The following is a 24,774-nucleotide window of genomic DNA, read 5'->3' on the forward strand; positions in this document are numbered from 1 at the left end:
CGTTCGTTCGTTCGTTCGTTCGTTCGTTCGTTCGTTCGTTCGTTCGTTCGTTCGTTCGTTCGTTCGTTCGTTCGTTCGTTCGTTCGTTCGTTCGTTCGTTCGTTCGTTCGTTCGTTCGTTCGTTCGTTCGTTCGTTCGTTCGTTCGTTCGTTCGTTCGTTCGTTCGTTCGTTCGTTCGTTCGTTCGTTCGTTCGTTCGTTCGTTCGTTCGTTCGTTCGTTCGTTCGTTCGTTCGTTCGTTCGTTCGTTCGTTCGTTCGTTCGTTCGTTCGTTCGTTCGTTCGTTCGTTCGTTCGTTCGTTCGTTCGTTCGTTCGTTCGTTCGTTCGTTCGTTCGTTCGTTCGTTCGTTCGTTCGTTCGTTCGTTCGTTCGTTCGTTCGTTCGTTCGTTCGTTCGTTCGTTCGTTCGTTCGTTCGTTCGTTCGTTCGTTCGTTCGTTCGTTCGTTCGTTCGTTCGTTCGTTCGTTCGTTTGTTTGTTTGTTTGTTTGTTTGTTTGTTTGTTTGTTTGTTTGTGTGTTTGTTTGTTTGTGTGTTTGAATTTTGATTTAAAATTCAATAAGTATTTTGATGGGGGTCGAGACAGTTACAAGCTTTCATTTGAGCCATTGCTCGAAAATGTCCGCCAATTAATAGTAGCAGTGAAATAAATTGCTCAAAATTAGTTTGTGTCGGGACCGGATCACGACAATATACATCACGTGACCAATTCTTATGTGTTTTAAAAGAAATGTTTTAAATTTTGGTCATGGTTCCTGACCAAAGTTAAACTTTTTTTCGTTAGAGCGGGTGATACTCTTTGAAATACCATTCACTTAAAAAAATCGATTTTTTAATGTTTGGGGCCAAAAATCTGACATAGCATCTTTAATTATTCTAGTCTACGAACAAAAATAACTTGTGTCTTGCTCATTTCAGAGCCGTATATTGGCAGAGCCGTATATACGGCTCTGTATATTGGGATGTGGTAGCGCCCTCTAGTGGTCACTAGTAAATTTCCATTATTAATTACCACAAGAGGGCGCTACAAAACAAGTCATTAAAAAAGATTTTGTTTTTTTAACGTTTTATGATTGGTAATCATTTGAGAGTTTCTGAATCAAAAAACATCTGCATGGTGGGATCCAAACCAAAGAGATAGAAATTTAAGACCAAATTTCCACAAGTCCAGATAATCATGGTGGAAGAAAATTAGACTACGTTAAAGAAAATGTTGAGTGACAGTCGTTTGCGGTAGTTGACGAACTACTCACTAGAATTTAGCTCGTCCCCGGTTTGTTAACGCCTATGGGGTCGAGCGAGTTTACATAATAGAGTACGAGAATGACCACACACACAAAAACAACAAACGACGACACACACAAAACCATTGCGCCATTATTTTCGTTCAGCACACGACCATCATAACAAGAAACTGTTGTTGTTTGAGGTCCCTTGACTAGTCCACGGGTATTTCATGCGTGTTCGTCGATGCATGGAGGAAGAAATAAAAGTTTTCGTTGGAAAAAGGTATGTAGATTTAGTAGGACGGAAATATTATCGCTCTTTTCGTTGCCCAAGACTGAAGACAGGCAAATTTATTTAGTCCTCGTGCACTGTTGTTATTATTGTTTAGTAGGACTGTCACACAGAAAACATGAGAGAGAGCTGTGTACTTCTCTAATTTATTCCTCCATGTTCTAGCTAGCTACCTACAAGAAATAAGAGATGTGGAAATGCACAAAATTTCATCAACATTATAGACTTGCAATTGCATTATATCGTAGGAGGTCCTGTTTTCAAGGTGTCCCTAAAATCGTGGCAAATCTTTTACCTCTCTTTGCGCGATGTAAACAGTCCCTAGATACAAAAATGTTGGTTTTATTTGCCAAGCAAAGAATCTCATCTCCCTTGACCAAAACTTGTAAACACGTAACTGGTAATTTGCACTTGTAAATGCAAAAAGTTTTGTATTTCAGGCATTTCTACATACAAGGTACAAAAATATGTCATAATGTTGAGGCAATATAAAAAAAACTGCCCACCGAAAAAAAATACAACTAGGCTTAAAGAAGCCATGTGCCTTGTTATATTATTTTCTAATATTTTTTTGATTTTTTGTTAACCCTTGTATCAATATTATTATAAATATTAAAATTTAAACATCAGCTTGGTGATTCAATTATCACTTTTGATTTTTACGCTTTATTATAAATATTATGGGGAATTTGTTTTATTAAAAATAAATAAAAACAGATTTAAAAGCCAATATTTATTCACACTTTTTATTTTATTTTTTTTATTTTTTTGCGAATTACCATGGTAATAGCATGCGCTGTGTATGGGCATTTTCACCCAGGACATCGTTCAATAAATAAGGGTTCCTTTCACACGATGACGTAGCCCACGTCCTTGGTCAAAACTTCCGCTAAGTGTAAGATTTTGTCGTAGGTCCGGACCTCCGACAAAATGTAGCAATGCGGGACAAGATTTGACAAGGGACCCTGGACACTCCAAAGTTCACATGAGGTGCTAAAGTCTTACAACCATGCTACAACTTAGCAAAGGACCCTTGCTAAATTGCTCTTGTGTGAAAGGGGCTTACATTGTATTTGGCAAGTTGAGAGGTGGTGTTTACTAGACAATGTAAAATGTATGCCAAGCATGTTAAAGGAACACGTTGCCTTGGATCGGACGAGTTGGTCTATTATTTATTAAAAGCATTTAAAAATAAAACCGTATGTTATGAAATGCATTTGGTTAGAAAGATGTTTTAAAAGTAGAATATAATGATCTACACAAGTATCACTCGAAATTGTACGTTTTTCCTTTTACGTCGCGACCTATCACGGTCGGCCATTTATGGGAGTCAAAATTTTGACTTCCATAAATGGCCGACCGTGTTAGTCGACAGGGTAAAAAGAAAACCACGCAATTTTGAGGCATATTTGTGTAGATCATTGTATTCTACTTTTACAATATCTTTCTAACCATATACATTTTACACCAAACGGTTACAGAACGCTTTTCAAAGACCAACTCGACCGATCCAAGGCAACGTGTTCCTTTAAGGGCAAGCCCTGATAGTATTGGATTTGATAGTTTGCTGTTTGTTTTAGGGATACTGGGGTGTCAGGCTTTGTGCTGTAAAAGCTTTTTGCAAAAAAAGTAGTCAGTGGCCTGGCATTTCGACCCTAGCAGAGACTTCCTGAAAGGCTACATGACAACAAAACAAAAAGCTCTTTGTCAAATAGCCCATCAGGTTAATAAACTATGTATATTTGCAGATTGTTAAAGTCCATTGAGTTGAGTGAAGAGCTTTCTGAAAGTAGGCCTATGGCTCAGTGCATTCTTCTTTTATAGTTTAATACTCATCCACCCATGAAGTCCTTGAAATGAGTCTGAATTTCCTCATTGTAGGCCTACCTAAACAAAAAAGTGCACCTTATACACAGAGAATCTATAGGCTACGTACTGTAAACAGGTAAAACATGCATTAAACACAGTCTCTGTGTTGCATTGTGACTCATCATTTGCTAACACTTCAGACCATAAATTTTTGCGAAGCCTACATGTAGTAGAAAAAAATACCAAGTACATCATCCGGGTTTTCCAAAAAAGAGGAGGACTAGCCTTTTTTAAAACAATTGTTGATTTTAGGGTTTTCGAAGACAAAGGTGGCCTCCAAGCATTTTAGTTCAAACCAGGCCACCAATTCTTCAGTTTAAAGTCACCACTATTGGTAACTACTCAATTACACTATTGGTAATTACTCAAAATAATTATTATCATAAAACCTTTCTTGATTACGAGTAATGGGGAGAGGTTTTGAAACAAAAAGTAAAATCAAAAGAAAAAATTCAGCCTCAAAAAGGATGAGGGAGGGTATGATCAACTGTTTTTATTTGTTTTATTTGGACTTACCTGCAACATCAGAAAAGACCCGCAAAGCTTGACTTCTTTCTCGGGCACGATTTGTACACTTTTTGCCCAATGCCATGGAAGAAAACATTATTTTGTACAAATGTTTTAGGGAAAAATAGTCCGGCTTATTGTCACTTTTTGGGGTGTATCTAGAAACTTGTCCAGCTTTGTTTTAGGCCCTAATAAATTTCTCTTGCGGTTGGATAGTACAAAATGTTATCCCGTGTAACCAGTGTACTAGCTTGCTAGAAATGCCTCGGGAAAATATACAAGGTCCCTCGTTGTAAACAAAAGTTGGTCTATATCTGTATCTAGAGAGCATGATCCAATTCCCGTCCCTGACAGTGTCAGTTGGGAAATCAATAGAAAATGCCTTTCCCTAGTGAATAACAGGTCAAAACTAATTTCATTCTGTAAATTTATTTGTATGATGTTTTAAAATACAATGTATTTTCGCTATTTTATTAGTGAATACCTGGGGCCAACTTCGATTTTGAGTGGAAGTTGTTTTTTAAACATGAGGGACGGACATCAATAGAATTTGCAATCACTGCCATTCTTTACATTTTCACATGTTTGAAAGTTGAAAAAAAATATCTGATTTTCTCAGTAATATTTTGTAGCGTGTTTCAAAATACACATGTGCACTTACTTGATTTTGAGTAGGGGGCGTTTTTTATGCGTGAGGGACGTACAAACAAAATATTTTTTATATTTGCTACATATGTTCAATCTGTATTCTGCACTTTGTTTACTAAAGATCACACGTTTTTTTTTTTTTTTTTTAAACAAACAAACAAGTTCTGCTCCCAGCCCTAGAATACCACAGAGCTGGCTTTATGTTTTGTGTGTCATTGTCTAGGGTTCTGCACTGCGAGATGGATTCAATCATTCAAATAGACTCAAATCAAAGAAGTGCTCCAAATGAATGGCTTCAGATGTACCATACAAGTTCGTTGAAAACCTTCTGCCAGAATTTTTTTTTGAAAGTGTCTGGTGGTTGAAAACAGGAAATTCTTCCACTGGCATTGGATTAAATTGAATTGTTTATATTCGTCTTGAAGTATAAAAAATAAACATACAATTTGAAATACAATTGTACAGCGACATATATAAATAGTTGAAATGTAAAAATTACACAAGATATTATACTAACGTACATGTACGTACCACAGAGAACATTTTGCATTATTAAAAAAATAAAAACTATTAATAATAATAATTTATTGAAAAAAATAAAAAAAAGACAACAACATTGTGCATCCACTTGAGATCACTGTCCATAGTCTGCACTCTCACAAAACATCATTTTGGCTGTACGCACTATACTATCAGGCTGATCACTATACACTGTACAGGTAGGCCTACTACGTACGTATTACACGCAGAGCAATTTACATTTCAGTTGAAAGTACTGGCTGCATGTCTATAGATTTTTCAAATTACACAGGGTGCATAAAGCTGTCCGTAGGAAATGAAAACACATGAAAACAAAAGAAGCTTTCACAATAGAGTATCCCGAGGAGAGGGTAGTTGGATAAACCATAGAGAAACAGGCTCAGTGTCTTTGTTACGGGATGAATTGATGCTACAATTATGCTGGTTTTTTTGTGAGAAGATTTATAACAATGTACATGAGGTAGAGTGAGTGCTTTTGTGCTGTTTGAGCTGAGAAATAAACACCTGCTCAGTTTATACACAGGTGACTATGGTTGAAGCTGTGGCTTGGAAACCCATGTGACTGTGAGCTTTTTGCATTGTATGCTGCTTGGGTGAGTTGTGTAATTTCAGTAATTAGGGTCAAAGCGTGAGGCATTGTTTTTACCATGGTTTTATACACAATACAAAAATACAGTGAACTGATGGTCAGTTAGACCCCTAACAGGCTGCTGTGTAATACTTGTTTTTTGTAGTGAGCTGTAGAAAATACTGGCAAGATGTACTTTGGATTGACTCTGGCTTGGTATCACTTCGGCTGAATTAGTACGAGTCTGCAGGTTAGTCTATTGGCCAGAGTGTGAAGGCTGGACTGTTAAAAGGTAGTGAACTACTGACTGGACTACTGACCTGAGTGGACTGTCTGACCCAAGTGGACTAAATACATTGTTACTGACCCTGGACTGACCCGAGTGGACTAAATACATTAATACTACTGACCTGAGTGGAATGATGGATTTTACAACCTGAGTGGACTATATATGGACTAATGACCCGAGTGGACTACTGACTGAACTACTGACCTGCATGGACTACTGTTTGGCTAACCATACTGACCTGAATGAACTACGCATGGACTACATGACCCTATTGACCTGTTTGAAGATGGGCCAAAGCCAAAAGTATTGTTTGTGTGACAGGACGGAATTTGATGTAGTATTTTCAGTGTATTTTTAAAATAATAGAACTATAAAAACAGAAATTAATTTATGGTGTGTAAACAAGGAACCAACAGACCCAAGCAAGCTCCCCCCAAAAATTGAATAGTATTTAGTTTGTTGCCATAGTAACACAAATTTATTCGCGCGACAGGACGGATCGATGAAACATTCAATTAGCTTTTAGATTTTTATCAAATTTAAAGCAACTAAACACACTTTTTTATTTTATAATCAAGTATACCCTCATATACTCTAACATACAGAAAAAGAATAATTTTTTGCATGTTTCTTTCTTTCAATTACTGGAGGATTAATTATGATATATTATGCGACAGGACGGAAATGCGACAGCCTATTACCATTAGGCTATAAAAATGGGTCTAATTAAATGTTTTTAATCTATTTTAAGCCAGTGTATAAATAACCATATAAAAACAAAACATACAATGGGAAACTGACTAAATAATTCTGTCCTGTCGCACCTGTTTTCCGTCCTGTCGCACCTATTTCCGTCCTGTCGCACTTGTTTTTGTCCTGTTTTGAACACTACGGATTGCCTCATTAAGTTAATTGGAGGAATTAATTGAAAGCAACTATGCTTAAAGTGTCAAACACACTTGTCATTGATAGTTTGGAAGAATTCATACAAATAAATACAAAGTTAAGCATTTGAATATTAATTAATAGATTAAAAAATGCGACAGGACGGAATTGATACCTTTAGATTTGCATATTCGCATAAATTAAAAAATTATTTGAAGTATTTGGTTTAGATACATGTGCTCCATGACCAGCTAGTCTGTATAGAAAAATAAAAATACTGATAAATCTGTTAATTAAGTTATTATAGTTTTAATTAGTCATTCCGTCCTGTCGCACTCTAAGCGCTCGTTTCTCGTTGAAATCACTGCATAATTAGCATAATAGGAGACTTTATCTCATTTTCCTTTTTTTAATCCTGTAACTTTAGATATTACTCTACATAGCTACATACTTATTTCACCCAAAAGAAAGACTTGAAAATTTATAGCTCAGGATGACCACTTTTGGCTTTGGCCCAGATCCTGACTGGACTACATGTAGTGGCTGGAACTAAATATTCATGCTGGCTCATTGCTAGCAATCCTTGTTAGAACTGCATCCAAGACAGCTTTCTACATCTACATACTATGATAATACTTTACAAAGTCTTTTCAGCATCTAGACAAGGTGAGAAGACAATGAAGAAATTTCAGTTTTAGAAGTGGGAGGAAAACCCCAGAGAATTGTTGGAAGTCAAGTAGCGACTGAAAAACCCAATCCACATACATGTAGTGCCCCCGGTAGTGGGAGGAAAACCCCAGAAAAATTTGTTCGTTTTGACTATTCAAAAAAACGAAATCGAATGACCCTTTTCAGTTTCATTCGAATATTATGAGCGGAATAGAATAGCTTGGAGGTTAAATTGGCTGCTCATTTTCCGAAATTGGCCGAGAAAACCTAGGCCTAGTGTACATATAATTAAATACCTCTTTATTCTAAGTAGACAGACAGAGTCTGAACACAAAAAGTCTTACATTGGCTGGCTGGTGGTGATTGCAAAAAGTGCTGGTAATAGGTTTTGTGTTAAACTACAATAGCACGCATACATTTTCTCTTTGATTTGCATTTTCTTGCTGATTGTACATATTGTGGGAGGGTTTGTACATTGTATACTTCGATTTTGAAAGGGTAGGGCACCAAGGCATTTTCTCCTTGGTAGAGGGCACCCTATTGAACAAACATTGTATGAGGACATTGTATTTCAATGGCACCAGGCAATGAATCGCAGGCAATGACCAGGGGGCATGGAGACGATCTCCTTTGTTGCTTCTGTGAAGTATCAGGCCTGTGTGCTTTGAGTCACTCGTCCTAACTTTAGATGGGTACAATCGTCCTAATGTCTAAGGATACGGAACTTAACTCGTCCTAAGTCCTTTAGATAAATCCAAAATTAGGAAGAGTTTGGTGAAATCGATGGCTGCTTTTAAAGTATTATTATATGGATGTGTTGTAATTTACATTTGTAACGTGTCAACATTTGCTACTCTAGACAAACTCATTAGAGGCAGTGGATTGTCAAAGACTAGCCTTCAGAGTTGGTGTATCAACATACAGTATGCATAAAATAAACACCTGTGAAAATTTGAGCTCAATCGGTCATCGAAGTTGCGAGATAATAATGAAAGAAAAATAACCCTTGTCAAACGAAGTTGTGTGCATTTAGATGGTTGATTTCGAGACATCAAGTTCTAAATCTGAGGTCTCAAAATCAAATTCGTGGAAAATTACTTTTTTCGCGAAAACTATGGCACTTCAGAGGGAGCCGTTTCTCACGATGTTTTTTACCATCAACCTCTCCCCATTACTCATCACCATGAAAGGTTTTATGCCAATAATTATTTTGAGTAATTACCAATAGTGTCCACTGCTAATGATTGCCTTTCATGTGATAATTAATGCTATTTATTCTCCTGGTGCCTGTACAAAATGTACTTGATCAATAGGGCGTTGGAATTGCAATCTTTGATTGTCAGGCTTTGGACCGTTCATTGATGTTGGAATCAGAATAGGTGTTAACAAAAATGTACACCTTTGAATAGATCCAGTAACTATGGGGCCCTGTACTTCTTTTTCGAAATATTGTCTTAGTCGCTAGTACAACTGATATGACAAAATTTAAAAAAAAAATTTAAAAGGAGTTCAGTGCCCCAGTTACTAGGTCTAATCTTTGAAGTAATTTCAAGTTGTTTACATTTTTGTACAATTGTATTTTTAAAGACAGGTCTGGTTTTGTCTGAAACCTTGATGGATGAACTATCGAATGCTTCCAATCTGCCAAGTGATGCTTGGTCAAATTAAGTCGCTCCATCATTGATCTGCAAAAGACACCATTTAACTATGGATCAGTCTCCCAATATAGTCCATGATCTTCTTGTGTCGTTACACTTAAAGAGCAAACTTAAAATTTGATCTCTTTCCTATTAGTAATAGTAGCTATTTAAGTTTTGCTCTATTACATGTAGCATGTTTTATGTTTTTTGTTTAGCTTTGATCATGTTTTGGAAAAGCGCAGTATAAATGCCTTTATATTACAAATAATTATTCACACTCTATTTCCTCTTTGAGAGGGAAAGGTCATGCCATTCCCAGGTACCATGTTATTCCAGGGAATTTACAAGCTAATACCCCAAGGCTATTGAAGTTCTTCTTCAAGGTAGTGGAAACAACCAACAATGGGTGCATAAAAGGCTAGTCATGTAACCCATAGGGAATGTACATTATACAGCACCCATGTTCCCCTGAGCCTTGCGTCTTTGTAACCCATTTGTGCTACGTATTCAGCTGAATTACAATCTATTTTCGCACAAATACATGTAGGCCCATGTCATAGAACTGTTTTAATAAAAGCAGACAAACAGAAATGAGCAGGATACCAGTCACAAATTGTACTTGCAACATGGTAGTTTTGGCTGGTAACCTTATTCTGGTAAGATATATATATGTTTTGTTGTGCTCTGCTGCTTTTTGAACTAAAAACACTAAGCAGCCTCTATGAAATTGGGCTCTGACATGGACCTATAGATCTATGCACTAAAAGCTGCGGACATCATTTTTACATACTGTAGTAGATCCATACATCTAGTCTGCAAGATCATATATTCTGGGACTGGTTTATTTTTGTATTGGTGATCACTACATCAATGCCTTTGTCCAGTTCTACACATACATTGTACATATTTCTACAGCTCCAGGGTCCATTCATATTTAAAGCCAACACAAAAGGTCTTTTTGTGTTTCTTTGTAGGCCTGAAATTTGGGGGCAGACTGAGCCCCTTATGGTCCATTTAACCATGATTGAACACACCATTCTCCCCCTTGTCCCCCCTGGTGACCCCACCCTCCTCCCTCTGTGAATTCCTTTGGGCGCAGGGGGTGGGGTGGGGGGGGGGCTGATAGACCACAGGAAAGGTTTTACTTTCTATATGAAACGTAGCTCATCGGGATGGGGGTGGATTCTTCTTCTAGCTTCTATTTTTTAGGTTTTTTTTGCGCTCCCTCAATTTGATTTAAGTGGCAAATGAAATTTATTAGTCACTGTAGATACAAATGGATGTAGCTCAGTAATTCAGAGGTCCTTTGTTCAAGTCCCTCTCTAAAGTCAATCTTCTTTGTTTAAAGGCATTGGACACTATTGGTAATTGTCACAGACTAGCCTTCACAGTTGGTGTATCTCAACATTATATGCATTTATAAAATAACAACCTGTGAAAATTTGAGCTCTATCGGTCATCAAAGTTGCGAGATAATAATGAAAGAAGAAAACACCCTTGTCACACGAAGTTGTGTGCGTTTAGATGGTTGATTTCGAGACCTCAGGTTCTAAACTTGAGGTCTTGAAATCAAATTCGAGGAAAATTACTTCTTTCTTCAAAACTATGGCACTTTAGAGGGAGCTGTTTCTCACAATGTTTTATACCACCAAGCTCTCCCCATTACTTGTCACCAAGAAAGGTTTTATGCTAATAATTATTTTGAGTAAATTTACCAATTGTGTCCACTGCCTTTAATCCGAAATCATTTAAAAATTACACAGTCAGTTGTCGGTTTCACCAAACTCTTCCTAATGTAGGATTAATCTTAGGAATTTGGAACGAGTTAAGTTTCATATTTAAATAAAAGATAGGATCAATCCTAGCGTTTCTTGAAATTGCTGCAGTTTCCCTTGTGGTTTATTATTTGATATGATGTAAACAAAAATAATTAAAAGAATTCTATCATTTTCGTTCTTTTCTGCAGGAGGTTGCTGCATGTATGAGAGGATAAATACTTTGTTGCTAAAGACCTGGACCATGGGATTGTTATTACTGATGGATGTACATGTGTGTACTGAGGCTTAACATGATTTAACCTCTGACCCCCAACCAATGATGTGTCTCGGAGGTCGTTTGTAGTCACAGCCTGACAATCAGTTGTACAGCCGGCAAGGATTATTAAATTTTTAATCTAGGATTTAACCATAACTCGGAGAGCGCGATGGAGACTGTATTAGACTATTGCTTGTCGTATTGCTGTCTGTGTTGTAGTTGCTACGTACCTCGTACCCATGACGATGACCTCTACGAGCCTCTCCTATTGGATGAAGAGAGGGCTGCCGTTAATGAACTTCTCAACTACTTAAACAGAGGTGTGTACAAAAACACTTCAAGGAACACGTTGCCTTGGATCGGGCGAGTTGGTCTATGAAAAGCGTTTGAAACCGTTCGTTAGAAAATGCACTTGGTTAGAAAGATGTTTTTAAAGTAGAATATAATGTTCCACACAAATATGCCTCGGAATTGCATGGTTTTCCATGGTAAGCCATTTTTTTAAAGTCAAGTTTTTGACTCCATAATCGCACAATTGTGAGGCACATGTTTGTGTGGATCATAATCCTACTTTTTAAAACATCTTTCTAACCATCGATTTCATAACAAATGGGTTCAAATGGGTTCTTTTTTGTGGACCAACTCGACCAATTCAAGACAACGTGTTCCTTAAAGGAGGTGGTGTTGTCGATATAAAAGCAGGTGTGGGGCTGTACATGTACATCTCCTTTAAAAGTTTAAATCTTTGAAGGACATTATAAATTAAAGGTATTGGACACCTTTTGTATTTTGTCAAAGACCAGTCTTCTCACTTGTTGTATCCCAACATATGCATTAAATATCAAACCTGTGAAAATTTGAATTACATGTAGTCGTCGAAGTCGCGAGATAATAATGGAAGAAAAAACACCCTTGTCGCACAGGGTATGTGCTTTCAGATGCCTGATTTTGGGACCTCAAAGTCTAATTCTGAGGTTCTCGAAATCAAGTTCAAATACTTCAGTGGAAAATAACTTCTTTCTCGAAAACTATTTTACTTCAGAGGGAGCAGTTTCTCACAATGTTTTATACTGTCAACAGCTCTCATTTGATTGTTAACAAGTACCTATATAATGTTAGTTTTATGCTAACATTTATTTTGAGTAATAACCAATAGTGTCCAGTGCCTTAAATCGCACATGTTTGTATGCATCTAATTACACAGCATGATCTTGCTGTTACTGCTGTGGTTCATTAAGTAGTGAAATTTCTTTATGTTGTGAAGAAGTGGATGTTTCCCTGGGGTTGCTGGGGTTTCTAAATCCGCTTTTTGTGCCTGCAGGGAAACAGCTATTGCTGTTTACCATGAGATGTAATACCGGGTGTACATGTAGCGCTTTATCTATACTGACATCTGAAAGTGCTTATCATATTATTTTTTTCCTTCATTTTTTATGAATTTCTTGTTTTGCGCAGTTAGAGTATAAAATATAGGTTGTTATTAATTGCATTAATTATTATTAACTTAGTCCTTCACTGTTTTGTTGTTATTGCCAGAATACGAAGAGAAGCCGACACTATCCGAGGAACGGCTCAGAGCGATTAACATCCTGACCTACTCCCACAATGATGACCTCCAAAGATCTGCTGCCCTCTGCCTGGCCGAGATTAGCGAAAGATGTAAGTCTTCCTCATTAAAGACAGTGGACACTATTGTAATTCCCAAGACTATAGTCTTTACAGTCGGTGTATCTCAACATATGCGTAAAATAACAATTCTTTGAAAACTTGAGCTCAATCGGTCGTCGAAGTTCGAGGTAATAATGAAAGAAAAAAACACTTGTCACACGAAGTTGTGTGCTTTCTGATGCTTGAATTCAAGACCTCAAATTCTAAACTTGAGGTCTCGAAATCAAATGGAAAATTACTTCTTTCTCGAAAACTATGGCACTTCAGAGGGAGACGCTTGTCACAATGTTTTATACCATCAACCTCTCCCCATTAATCGTCACCAAGAAAGGTTTTATTCAAACAGTTATTTCGAGTAAATACCAATAGTGTCCAATGCCTTTAACATCTGTTTTTCTTTAACTGTACAGTACTGCAGCCGATAAGCAACAAACTACTGGACCCTCTTCTAGCTCTCATGGAATCGAGGGATATCGAAACTCAGAAAGCTGCTTCCCTGGCGCTCAGTAACCTGGCGTTACACGGACACAGTAAGTGTAGATTTTTCTGTTCTCTTGAGTACATGTACATGTGCATGTACAACATATTACCAGTACTGCCTTCGATTTCACCAAACTCTTCCTAACTTAGGATTATTCTTAGGACTTAGGACGGGTTCAATTCCGTATCCAAATACGTAGGCTGCATTGGACCCATCCTAAGTTAGGACGGGCTTGCCTTAACCTGAGATTGGATTGATCCTAGCGTTTCGTGAAATCGACTGCTGGTACTGTACATGCAAGACTCTCCTGAAAATATCACTCAGAGATTTGTCACTTTTTTTTATCTCAAAAACTTGAGGACTTATGAAGCTGAAACTTCTACAGATAAATTATATTGTATGCAAGTTCGCCCCAAACGAGGCTAAAAGCCACTGTTGGTATGGGGCTACAAGAACAAAAATATGTGTACATGTACAACCTCATTCATAGTGAGTAGGGTTTCATATCATAGCCCAAAACTTGATCTACAAAAGGTATCAAAACCCTTAAAAACCGCCAGTGCACATGTACATTTATGCCCCCATCAAAACACAAAGCATGCATATAATACGTGTACAGCATATGTACACATACAGTACGAGTACATGTACATGCGTACCATCTGGACGGTACACGTACTGTACATGAGTACTTTGTTGAATGTAAACACGCCAATTTAAGTCTTTTTAACTTCTGTCGTGTATTTTGTGATATTTTTAATAAACCTTATTGAAACGAGTCGAAAACTTACTTGGTAATGTGCAATGGGGAGCTGTTGATAGTATAAAACATTGTGAGAAACGGCTCCCTCTAAAGTTACGTAAAAAGTAAACGTTGAGAAAGATATAATTTCTCACTCAAATATTAAAAGACTTCAGGCCTAGGCCTTATTAAGGCACTTGTTAAGTGCAACAAGGGTGTTTTTCTATCTTTATTTTCTTGCAAGTTCGATGACCAATTGAGTAAAAAAAAATGACAGGTGCTATTTTATGCATACTGTTGTGATACTTGTACACCATTTGAGAATACTCGTCTTTGACAAATTACCAAAGGTGTCCAGTACCTTTAATAATAGTGGAGGTTGTTTACGTAAACTCAACTTTCCACTTGGTGAGACTCGTAGGCACCAGTGATTAGCCAGGGGTCGAAATTAAGTGTATTTCCATGGTAGTCAGCAGGGCTAGTGACCAATAATTTTTAGAAGCCCTGATTAGATTTTGGTAGCCCGAAAGACACATTATGTCTCGCGTCACGGCCCAAACTTTACAATACACCAATAACATAGTTCTTTATTGTTTGTGATGATGATTTTTGCATTATTTTTCCACTAGCCCGTCGGGCTATCAAACTGGAAAAATGAGTAGCCCGGCTGTAAATCTGGTAGTCCCGGGCTAGCGGGCTAGTGGCAATTTCGACCCCTGTTAGCTGAAATGTAATTTGTTAAATTGTTGACGCTTAATGAAAAGAATGAAATAGAGAAAGAAAGCGAAACGTTCATCAAGGCTGCAATGTCATGCATGAGCGAGGAGACATATATTTTTTTTTTCGAACCAGATAAAAAAAATCCCCTCAACCCATTATCTGGACCCACTTTCATAGAGCTGCTAAGCACAAACCTTTGCCATGTGTGCTTAGCATGAAGTTTCTTCCTTGATAAAAACAGGATTTACCAACCAAGTTTCCACGTGATTTTCAGGATGCAAACATCAGCTGAACACCAGTAACGCGATATGCAACTATTGGAAATTTGGTTGCTAATCCTGTTTTTATCAAAGAAGAAATTTCATGCTTAGCAAATTGTTGTGCTTAGCAGCTCTATGAAAAATGAACTATTTCACGTGTGAACTATTTCACTTGAATAGTATGTAGCATAATACATGTAGTAACCTTGAGTAAGGAGTATTTTTTCCCCTTTCATTTCAATGTTTTTTTGTGTGCGCTACGCTACATTACACATGTAGGCCTACCTGCCCAAATGTAGTTTATGAACTGACAAAATGTACAATCCATGTCCTGTAAAGTACATTAGAGTTTGAATTGAATTGAATTGAAAATGATTTATCGATAGAAACATCATCGCAGCCATTTCGCCTGGGGAAATCATTCCCTGCTTGCCTGCCATACCAAAACAAAAAATAGACTATCCTGCCCTTTGAAGAATGAAGTCGGGCTTGTCTTAGCGGTCAGTTTGGTCATTGGGTTAAAGTTAGGGTCGTTCCTATACTGGTTTTTGACAACCTAATGCAGGCTAAGTTATAAAAGATACAATAAAAGTCACATGTGAAAGTTTTCACCTTTATACGATGTCTACTTGCTGAGAAAACAGCATGAAACTGTATTTTCCCATGTCAAATCCATCAAGTTTAGCGATGTATAACAGTGGGTACTAACCCACTGTACTGGCCACGGCATTCGCAAACAGACACTAACCCTAAGAAATCTGAGAAACGATTCATGCATGAATCGTTTCTCAGATTTACTTATTTTGCGGGGAACAATTACATGTAGGACATCATTATTACTTCAAAAGGAATCCTTTCTCAAACTAGTTCACACTAAGTAGGATTTGAAACTTTGCATGGTGGAAATAAGATATAGAAGAGTTTGCATTCTCCAGAAGACGATCAGAGCATACTGATCGAAACGTCAAGTTAATCCAACAGTTCTTTTCAGAACCACCCCAACTCATTTAGAGATTGTTATTACATGGTGTTACAGCAAACTCTTCTATATAGTTCACACTATAAAATCATCAGATGCAGTGCATCTCACCAATTAAGTTTTTTTTATGGTCATAAATTGTATTCAGGCCCTCTCTTGAAGGCCTTTTAAAGGTACTTTGTGAGAATGATGCTTTATCTGAAATATTTATTTGTCTGGCGCCCTTTGCTCAAGGTGAGGTTGAATGATTGTGAAGAGTCACCAAAAACCCTCGCTGACCTGACAAAGATTATCTCAGAGATTAGTATAAAATCAAATAAAGACAGTTGACAGTTAGCGTGGTAGGCCTACATGTAGAAAGAGCAAACAGAGCAGGCCCAAGGCCAGCAGTTTTAGTGTCAGGGCCTGTAAACTTAAACGACCATGACATGATGACCAGACAGATTTTAGTATTAATGATTGATAGGCCTAATATCTTGATTACCGGTACCTAATCTTGATGCACTTAATGGGGGGAGACTGTATGGCCTGAGGAAGACCTCACTGGACAAGGACGCGTGGAAGGAGTTCACTTCTCGGATCACCACGGGACGGCTGACGCCCTAATGGACTAAAGAAGAAGAAGAATATCTTGATGGGCCCTATTTCATAGAGCCTGTAATTATCACTCAAAGCGTGCTAAGCACAGAAGACTCTTTGGCAAAAATAGGTTACCAGCCAAAATACTGTAAGGCCTACATGTACATTTACCATTGTTGTGACTGGTACACCACTCATTGCTTGCTAAGCAAAGGAATTTGATTTAAGCAGAATTTTTTATGCCAAACATTACTGGGAAGCCAGTAATAATGATAAATTCAAGGCTCACCTTAAAGGCAGTGGACACTATCGATAATTACTCAAAATAATTATTAGTATATATAACTTTATTTGGTAACGAGTAATGGAGAGCTGTTGACAATATAAAACATTGTGAGAAATGGCTTCCTCTGAAGTGACGTAGTTTTCAAGAAAGAAGTACATGTAATTTCCCACAAATTTGATTTTGAGACCTCAGAACTATAGAATTTGAGGTCTCGAAATCAAGCATCTGAAAGCACCCAACTTCATGTGACAAGGGTGTTTTTTCTTTCATAGTTATCTCGCAACCTCAACGTCCAATTGAGCTCAAATTTTCACAGGTTTGTAACACTGCACTTTATGCATGTTGAGATACACCAAGAGAGAAGATTGGTCTTTGTCAATTACCAAAAGTGTCCCGAGTGTCTTTAACCACGCCTACATTCTTTTGGATGTTCAGTCCCAGGAGTAGGCGGCAGTGTGCTCATTATTAGAGTCTTTGAAACAATTCGCAGTCTAGGCAGCTTTCATTGTCACTTTGTTAAATTTCCTCTTACATTTAAATCAACCAAACTAAATGTACATAAACCAAATGAGTGCAATTTATGAGGTGTCCTGACTGAGAGGTTAAGAGCATTGAATTCAAGTTCTGGTGGTTAAAGGAACACGTTGCCTTGGATCGGACGAGTTGGTCAAAACAAAAGCGTTTGTAACCGTTTTTTATAAAATGCATATGGTTGGAAAGATGTTTTAAAAGTAGAATACAATGATCCACACAAGTTTGCCTCGAAATTGCGTGGTTTTCCTTCTACTGTGCGAACTAACATGGTCGGCCATTTATGGGAGTCAAAATTTTGACCCCCATAAATGGCCGACGTGTTTAGTCGACGAGGTAAAAGGAAAACCACGCAATTTCGAGGCATATTTGTGTGGATTATTGTATTCTACTTTTACAACAGCTTTCTACCCATATGCATTTTATAAAAAACGGTTACAAAGGCTTTCAAAGACCAACTCGACCGATCCAAGGCAACGTGTTCCTTTAAGTCATCAGAGTGTGGGTTCAGATCCCGGTCATGACGCCTCTGTCCTTAAGAGCAAGATGCTTTACTAAAACTGCTTATGTTCACCCAGTATACAGTATGTCAATATTGTGTATGAAAAAGACTTTTAAAGACCACACCTGCCCCGGGCTGTATACTCCCCAGGGAGCTGAGAAAGGCATGCTATATTGGTCCAATGACAAGGGCACTAATGTAAAGCGCATTGATACGGATTGTAAAATGCCCTGCTATATTGTACATGTTCATGTATAAGAATTAGTTATTGATATTGTTAATTATCTTGTGTTTTTACAGATGGGAACAAAGATGTCATAATGAGGAGTGGAGCTCTTCATTTTTTAATTAGTCTACTTCGTTCCTCTAACGAGGAGGTACAGTGCAATGTGTGTGGTTGTATCACCACACTAGCTACAACAGGTGCGTACACATTTCAATTAATTAAACAACTTAGTTTGTAAGAGAAACTAGGAATATAAATATAAATAGTAGACTTGCGGGTACAACCGTGTGTTAAGTCTCTTCTTTTTTTTCCTTTTTTTTTTGAGGTACATGTAGTGTTGCAGGCTCAGAAAAGAGCTGGTTTGGTCTTGACGTTTCAAACAGTATTCTACTCGTCTTCAGGGGAAGCAGAGTGTACTGTTTACAACGTCAAGACCAAGCCGGCTCTTTCAAGAGCCAACACTCCCTCAAAAAAGAAAAAAAAAAGAAGAGAGCCACACATGGTTTTATGCGCAAGTCCACTATTCATATTTACATTTATAGTTTCTCTTATTCTCCACACCATGCAAAGCTTCAAACACCATTAACTCATGTAGTTTGTGGCGAAGCGGTCTAGTTCACCGGACCCAAGCTCTGGTGTTTTCAGCAGCAGAGAGTCGGTTCGATACCAGGTCATGACACTTGTGCCCCTGAGCAAGGCACTTGAGCATAATTGCTTAGTAAACAAAATGGAATGGTAGTGGTAGTGCATTCGGCTCTATCACCCAAGCTCCTAGCAGATGATACCAATGCCTACAACCCTGTTTTAGTTATTTTGGTTGACTTGTAGAATTACTCCTCGGTTACTTGTCACACGAGGCAATTTTTACAGGCAACTTGGAGGCAACCAACTTCATTGTCACTCTAGTAGCACATGATTATTATTTTTTAAACAATGGCTTTTGATCAACAAGCAAAGTATGCAAACATTTGAATGTGAATGCCTTTTCTTTTCTTACCTGTAACTGGTTGCCTGTTAATTTCCTAGAGTGCGTTTGGGGCGACCCCAACCAGAAACATTGGTCAGTGGTTGAGCATTTTTGAGCGTTCGGTTGAGTGCGGCGCCGATGCTGTTCAGACCACCTAGTAACCAACTTGTCGAGTCGGTTAGGCTTTGGTTGTGGCCGCCAAAACGCACTCCTGATGTGAACCGGCCCTAAGATTGAGGTGCTTTTTGATTTTGGTTTCAGATGCCAACAAGAAGGAGATTGTCTCCTGCGGTGGTGTTCCTCCACTCATCCTGCTGGCAAGATCATCAGACCCCAGGGTGCAGAGAAATGCAACAGGTGCATTACTCAATCTCACACATATTGGTAAGAAAATCAATCAATCAAACAATCAATCAATCAATTAAACCATCAATCAATCAATCAATCAAACAATCAATCAATCAATTAAACCATCAATCAATCAATCATCAAACAAGCAATCTTCTCCACTTTCATCAGCTACCCGATGCCATCACTCGAACGTCAATCGCTCGTTTCCATTTTTTCCCCGGGACCATACACATGGTAGTCGCGCCTTTTCAGTCATAGCTCCAACATTTAGCAACAAGCTACATGTACTCACCCACATTCAAGCAGTTCATTCATTGGACACTTTTAAATATTTACTTACAAATAATAATAATAATAATAATAATAACAAGTTCTTATATAGCGCATTTCACAATAAACCGTATCAATGCGCTTTACATTAGTCCCCTGGTCATTGGGCCAATAAACATCCCTTTAATCTTTCTCAGCTCCCATTAGGAAGTATACAGCCCGAGCTGCCGTGGCACTCCGAAAGCTTTTCATTCACAATATCAACCTCTACCCTGGCAGGTACCCATTTATTCCCCTAGGTGAAGAGAAGCAATTATAGTAAAGTATCTTGCTCAAGGACACAAGTGTCACGACCGGGATTCGAACCCACACTCCTGTGAATCAGCACCAGAACTTGAATTCGATGCTCTTAACCACTCGGACGCGACCCATCTGTTTTGTCAATCTGGTTAAAGCGCTGAGAAACTTCCGTATTTGGCACTCTATTAATTTTGTAATCATTATTATTTATATTAAAAGGAATTTACACTATTGGCAATTGTCAAAGACCAGTGTTCTCACTTGGTGTATCTCAACATTATGCATAAAATTACAAACCTGTGAAAATTTGAGCTCAGTTGGTCATCGGAGTTGGGAGAATAGAACAAAGTTGTTGGACTGATCTATATGCTTTCAGATAGGAATAAAAGACTTCTAACTAGAAGTCTTTTATTATTTTAGTGAGAAATTACCTCTTTCTCAAAAACTACGTTACTTCAGAGGGAGTCGTTTCCCACAATGTTTTATACCATCAACAGCTCTCCAATGCTCGTTACCAAGTCAGTTTTTAAGTTAATATTTGGTTTGAGTAATTACCAAACGTGTACCTCCCCTTTAAGTGCCTTGAGATATGTAAGACTTTGGTATTATTATTTGTATAATTCACTATTATTATTTTATTTCTTTCGCAGATACCACAAGGACCGTGCTAGTCTCCCACGGAGCCGTTCCTCTCTTTATTAACTCCTTGCAGTTGGAGGATCAGGAGATACAGTACTACTGTGCCGCAGCGTTGAGTAACCTCGCTGTAGATGCTACCCATCGAGCTGCCGTCGTACAGGCAGGAAACCACCAAGTCTTGAGATTGTTGATTAGGTTGCTTGAATCACCATCGGAGAAGGTAAATGAGATTTACCGTTTTCAGCCAGAAACCTGTTTTTTTGGATTGTGTTTTAAAAATAGATATTTTTGTAGCTAAGATCAAATTCATGTGAAAATGAAGATAAAGCCATATGAAACACCGCAGATTGCATATTTAATGAGTTTGGAGGGCACAATTAAAAAAAAACATACTAACATGTATCAAGAAAATCCGGCCATGTAAAAATATTAAAACATAGTATGTTAAACATGATGAATGAAAGATACTTTAATGCAATATACAACAATCGTGGAAGCATTTTTGGTGGTCAGAATTGAGAAATATCAGACAAGAACCAATTGCATTTGTGCATAAAAATACATGTAGCGGTTTCCACAGTTTTTCTTGTGGTTTATTACTCTATAAGTCTTACTATTGTTGTTATTTTTTTGTAGGTCAAGTGTCAGGCATGTTTTGCTTTGAGGAATCTTGCATCGGACGGTAAGCGTGGAACATTTCTCGCTGTTTCTATCGATTATTGTGGATTTCTTACAATAGCGGTGTTCTAAAATGCGCACAAGCCACTTTGTAAAGGGTCTGCAGCCGATTTCACGAACCGCTAGGATTAATCCTATCTTGAGTTAGGACGAGTAACTCGTCCTAACTTAGGATGGGTTCAATGCGTCCTAACGTCTATGGTTGGGGAATTTGCCTCGTCCTAAGTCCTAAGATCAATCCTAAGTTAGGAAGAGTTTGGTGAAATCGGTGGCTGGACACCTTTGTGATTGTCAAAGACCAGTATTCTCACATGGTGTTTCCAACATATTTGTTCACCGACTTTTTTTGTTGAAGTCTTGGCAGTTTGATTAACCAAGTAGTTGAAAAATGGTAGTCACGACTCAACTAAGCAATCAATGGTCGCACTAGTCGCCCAGGCTTACTCAAATTATTTTGAGTAATTACCAATAGTGTCCACTGCCTTTAAGCGTAAAAACAAATTATATTCTTAATCCTTGATACGGAAACTAATATCTATTGGTTCATCTATCTTGATTTGTGGTATTCAGAGGACAATCAGGTGGCGATCGTTGAGCTGGGTGTCTTAACCCCACTACATACCATCATGGAGACATGTTCTAAAGACACCATAGCTGCTGCAGTGGCTGCTCTGCGCAACCTTTCTATTCACAGACGGAATGAGGTTAGTACAAAGTTTACTGGGCCCATTTCATAAAGCCTGTAAGCACAAACACTTGCTTAACACAAAAAGCAATCTCTCTATTCACAGACGGAATGAGGTTAGTACAAAGCTTACTGGGCCCATTTCATAAAGCCTGTAAGCACAAACACTTGCTTAACACAAAAAGCAATCTCTCTATTCACAGATGGAATGAGGTTAGTACAAAGTTTACTTGGCCCATTTCATAAAGCCTGTAAGCACAAAAACTTGCTTAACACAAAAAGCAATCTCTCTATTCACAGACGGAATGAGGTTAGTACAAAGCTTACTGGGCCCATTTCATAAAGCCTGTAAGCACAAACACTTGCTTAACACAAAAAGCAATCTCTCTATCCACAGATGAAATGAGGTTTAAGTACAAAGTTTACTGGGCCCATTTCATAAAACCTGTAAGCACAAAAACTTGCTTAACACAAAAAGCAATCTCTCTATTCACAGACGGAATGAGGTAAGTACGTATAGCAGCTTACTGGGCCCATTTCATAAAGCCTGTAAGCACAAACACTTGCTTAACACAAAAAGCAATCTCTCTATTCACAGACGGAATGAGGTTAGTACGTATAGTAGCTTACTGGGCCCATTTCATAAAGCCTGTAAGCACAAACACTTGCTTAACACAAAAAGCAATCTCTCTTTTCACAGACGGAATGAGGTTAGTACAAAGCTTACTGGGCCCATTTCATAAAGCCTGTAAGCACAAACACTTGCTTAACACAAAAAGCAACCTCTCTTTTCACAGATGGAATGAGGTTAGTACAAAGTTTACTGGGCCCATTTCATAAAGCCTGTAAGCACAAACACTTGCTTAACACAAAAAGCAACCTCTCTTTTCACAGACGGAATGAGGTTAGTACAAAGTTTACTGGGCCCATTTCATAAAGCCTGTAAGCACAAAAACTTGCTTAACACAAAAAGCAATCTCTCTATTCACAGACGGAATGAGGTTAGTACGTATAGTAGCTTACTGGGCCCATTTCATAAAGCCTGTAAGCACAAACACTTGCTTAACACAAAAAGCAACCTCTCTTTTCACAGACGGAATGAGGTTAGTACAAAGCTTACTGGGCCCATTTCATAAAGCCTGTAAGCACAAACACTTGCTTAACACAAAAAGCAATCTCTCTATTCACAGACGGAATGAGGTTAGTACGTATAGTAGCTTACTGGGCCCATTTCATAAAGCCTGTAAGCACAAACACTTGCTTAACACAAAAAGCAACCTCTCTTTTCACAGATGGAATGAGGTTAGTACGTATAGTAGCTTACTGGGCCCATTTCATAAAGCCTGTAAGCACAAACACTTGCTTAACACAAAAAGCAACCTCTCTTTTCACAGACGGAATGAGGTTAGTACAAAGTTTACTGGGCCCATTTCATAAAGCCTGTAAGCACAGAAACTTGCTTAACACAAAAAGCAATCTCTCTATTCACAGACGGAATGAGGTTAGTACGTATAGTAGCTTACTGGGCCCATTTCATAAAGCCTGTAAGCACAAACACTTGCTTAACACAAAAAGCAACCTCTCTTTTCACAGACGGAATGAGGTTAGTACAAAGTTTACTGGGCCCATTTCATAAAGCCTGTAAGCACAAAAACTTGCTTAACACAAAAAGCAATCTCTCTATTCACAGACGGAATGAGGTTAGTACGTATAGTAGCTTACTGGGCCCATTTCATAAAGCCTGTAAGCACAAACACTTGCTTAACACAAAAAGCAACCTCTCTTTTCACAGATGGAATGAGGTTAGTACAAAGTTTACTGGGCCCATTTCATAAAGCCTGTAAGCACAAACACTTGCTTAACACAAAAAGCAACCTCTCTTTTCACAGACGGAATGAGGTTAGTACAAAGTTTACTGGGCCCATTTCATAAAGCCTGTAAGCACAAAAACTTGCTTAACACAAAAAGCAACCTCTCTTTTCACAGACGGAATGAGGTTAGTACAAAGTTTACTGGGCCCATTTCATAAAGCCTGTAAGCACAAAAACTTGCTTAACACAAAAATCAACCTCTCTTTTCACAGACGGAATGAGGTTAGTACAAAGTTTACTTGGCCCATTTCATAAAGCCTGTAAGCACAAAAACTTGCTTAACACAAAAAGCAACCTCTCTTTTCACAGACGGAATGAGGTTAGTACAAAGTTTACTGGGCCCATTTCATAAAGCCTGTAAGCACAAAAACTTGCTTAACACAAAAAGCAACGTCTCTTTTCACAGACGGAATGAGGTTAGTACAAAGTTTACTGGGCCCATTTCATAAAGCCTGTAAGCAAAAAACTTGCTTAGCACAAAAAGCAATCTCTCTATTCACAGACGGAATGAAGTTAGTACAAAGTTTACTGGGCCCATAAAGCCTGTAAGCACAAAAACTTGCTTAACACAAAAAGCAATCTCTCTATTCACAGAGGGAATGAGGTTTTACATAGTACAAAGTTTACTGGGCCCATTTCATGAAGCTTGTTAGCAAAAAAACTTGCTAAACATGAATTTTTTAGCTAAGCCAAAGTAAGTTACCAGCCATTACATCATACAGTTACCATTCTGCGACTGGTACCTCGGTCATTTCTTGCTTAGGCAAGAAATAAGCAGAGCAGAATTTTCTGCTGACAGGCTTTACGAAATCAGCCCCTGTGTTCAATTATTATTGTTAAATAGGCAACACCAACAGACCAAAAAAATAGCTGTTGA

The 24,774-nt window shown here is 38.1% G+C and overlaps 1 protein-coding gene across 3 annotated transcripts in view; it reads left to right on the plus strand.

Moving 5' to 3' along the window:
- The first annotated feature begins 1,354 nt into the window (after positions 1-1,354).
- Positions 1,355-24,774, plus strand: part of LOC139949608 (uncharacterized) — a 34,128-nt gene continuing 10,708 nt past the window's right edge. The window contains exons 1-11 of one of the 3 annotated variants that reach the window (XM_071948044.1): positions 1,355-1,504; positions 5,590-5,670; positions 5,812-5,895; positions 11,095-11,482; positions 12,699-12,821; positions 13,241-13,360; positions 18,211-18,333; positions 19,365-19,487; positions 20,675-20,883; positions 21,300-21,345; positions 21,912-22,045. In XM_071948044.1, the coding sequence (XP_071804145.1) occupies positions 11,332-11,482; positions 12,699-12,821; positions 13,241-13,360; positions 18,211-18,333; positions 19,365-19,487; positions 20,675-20,883; positions 21,300-21,345; positions 21,912-22,045 (1,029 nt within the window). In that variant the 5' untranslated portion in view covers positions 1,355-1,504; positions 5,590-5,670; positions 5,812-5,895; positions 11,095-11,331. The remainder of the gene's footprint in view (positions 1,505-5,589; positions 5,671-5,811; positions 5,896-11,094; positions 11,483-12,698; positions 12,822-13,240; positions 13,361-18,210; positions 18,334-19,364; positions 19,488-20,674; positions 20,884-21,299; positions 21,346-21,911; positions 22,046-24,774) is intronic. The other 2 variants (XM_071948043.1, XM_071948042.1) reach the window with 2 other exon arrangements.

This window comes from Asterias amurensis, chromosome 17 (assembly GCF_032118995.1).
Source record: "Asterias amurensis chromosome 17, ASM3211899v1".
Taxonomy (NCBI): Eukaryota; Metazoa; Echinodermata; class Asteroidea; order Forcipulatida; family Asteriidae; genus Asterias; species Asterias amurensis.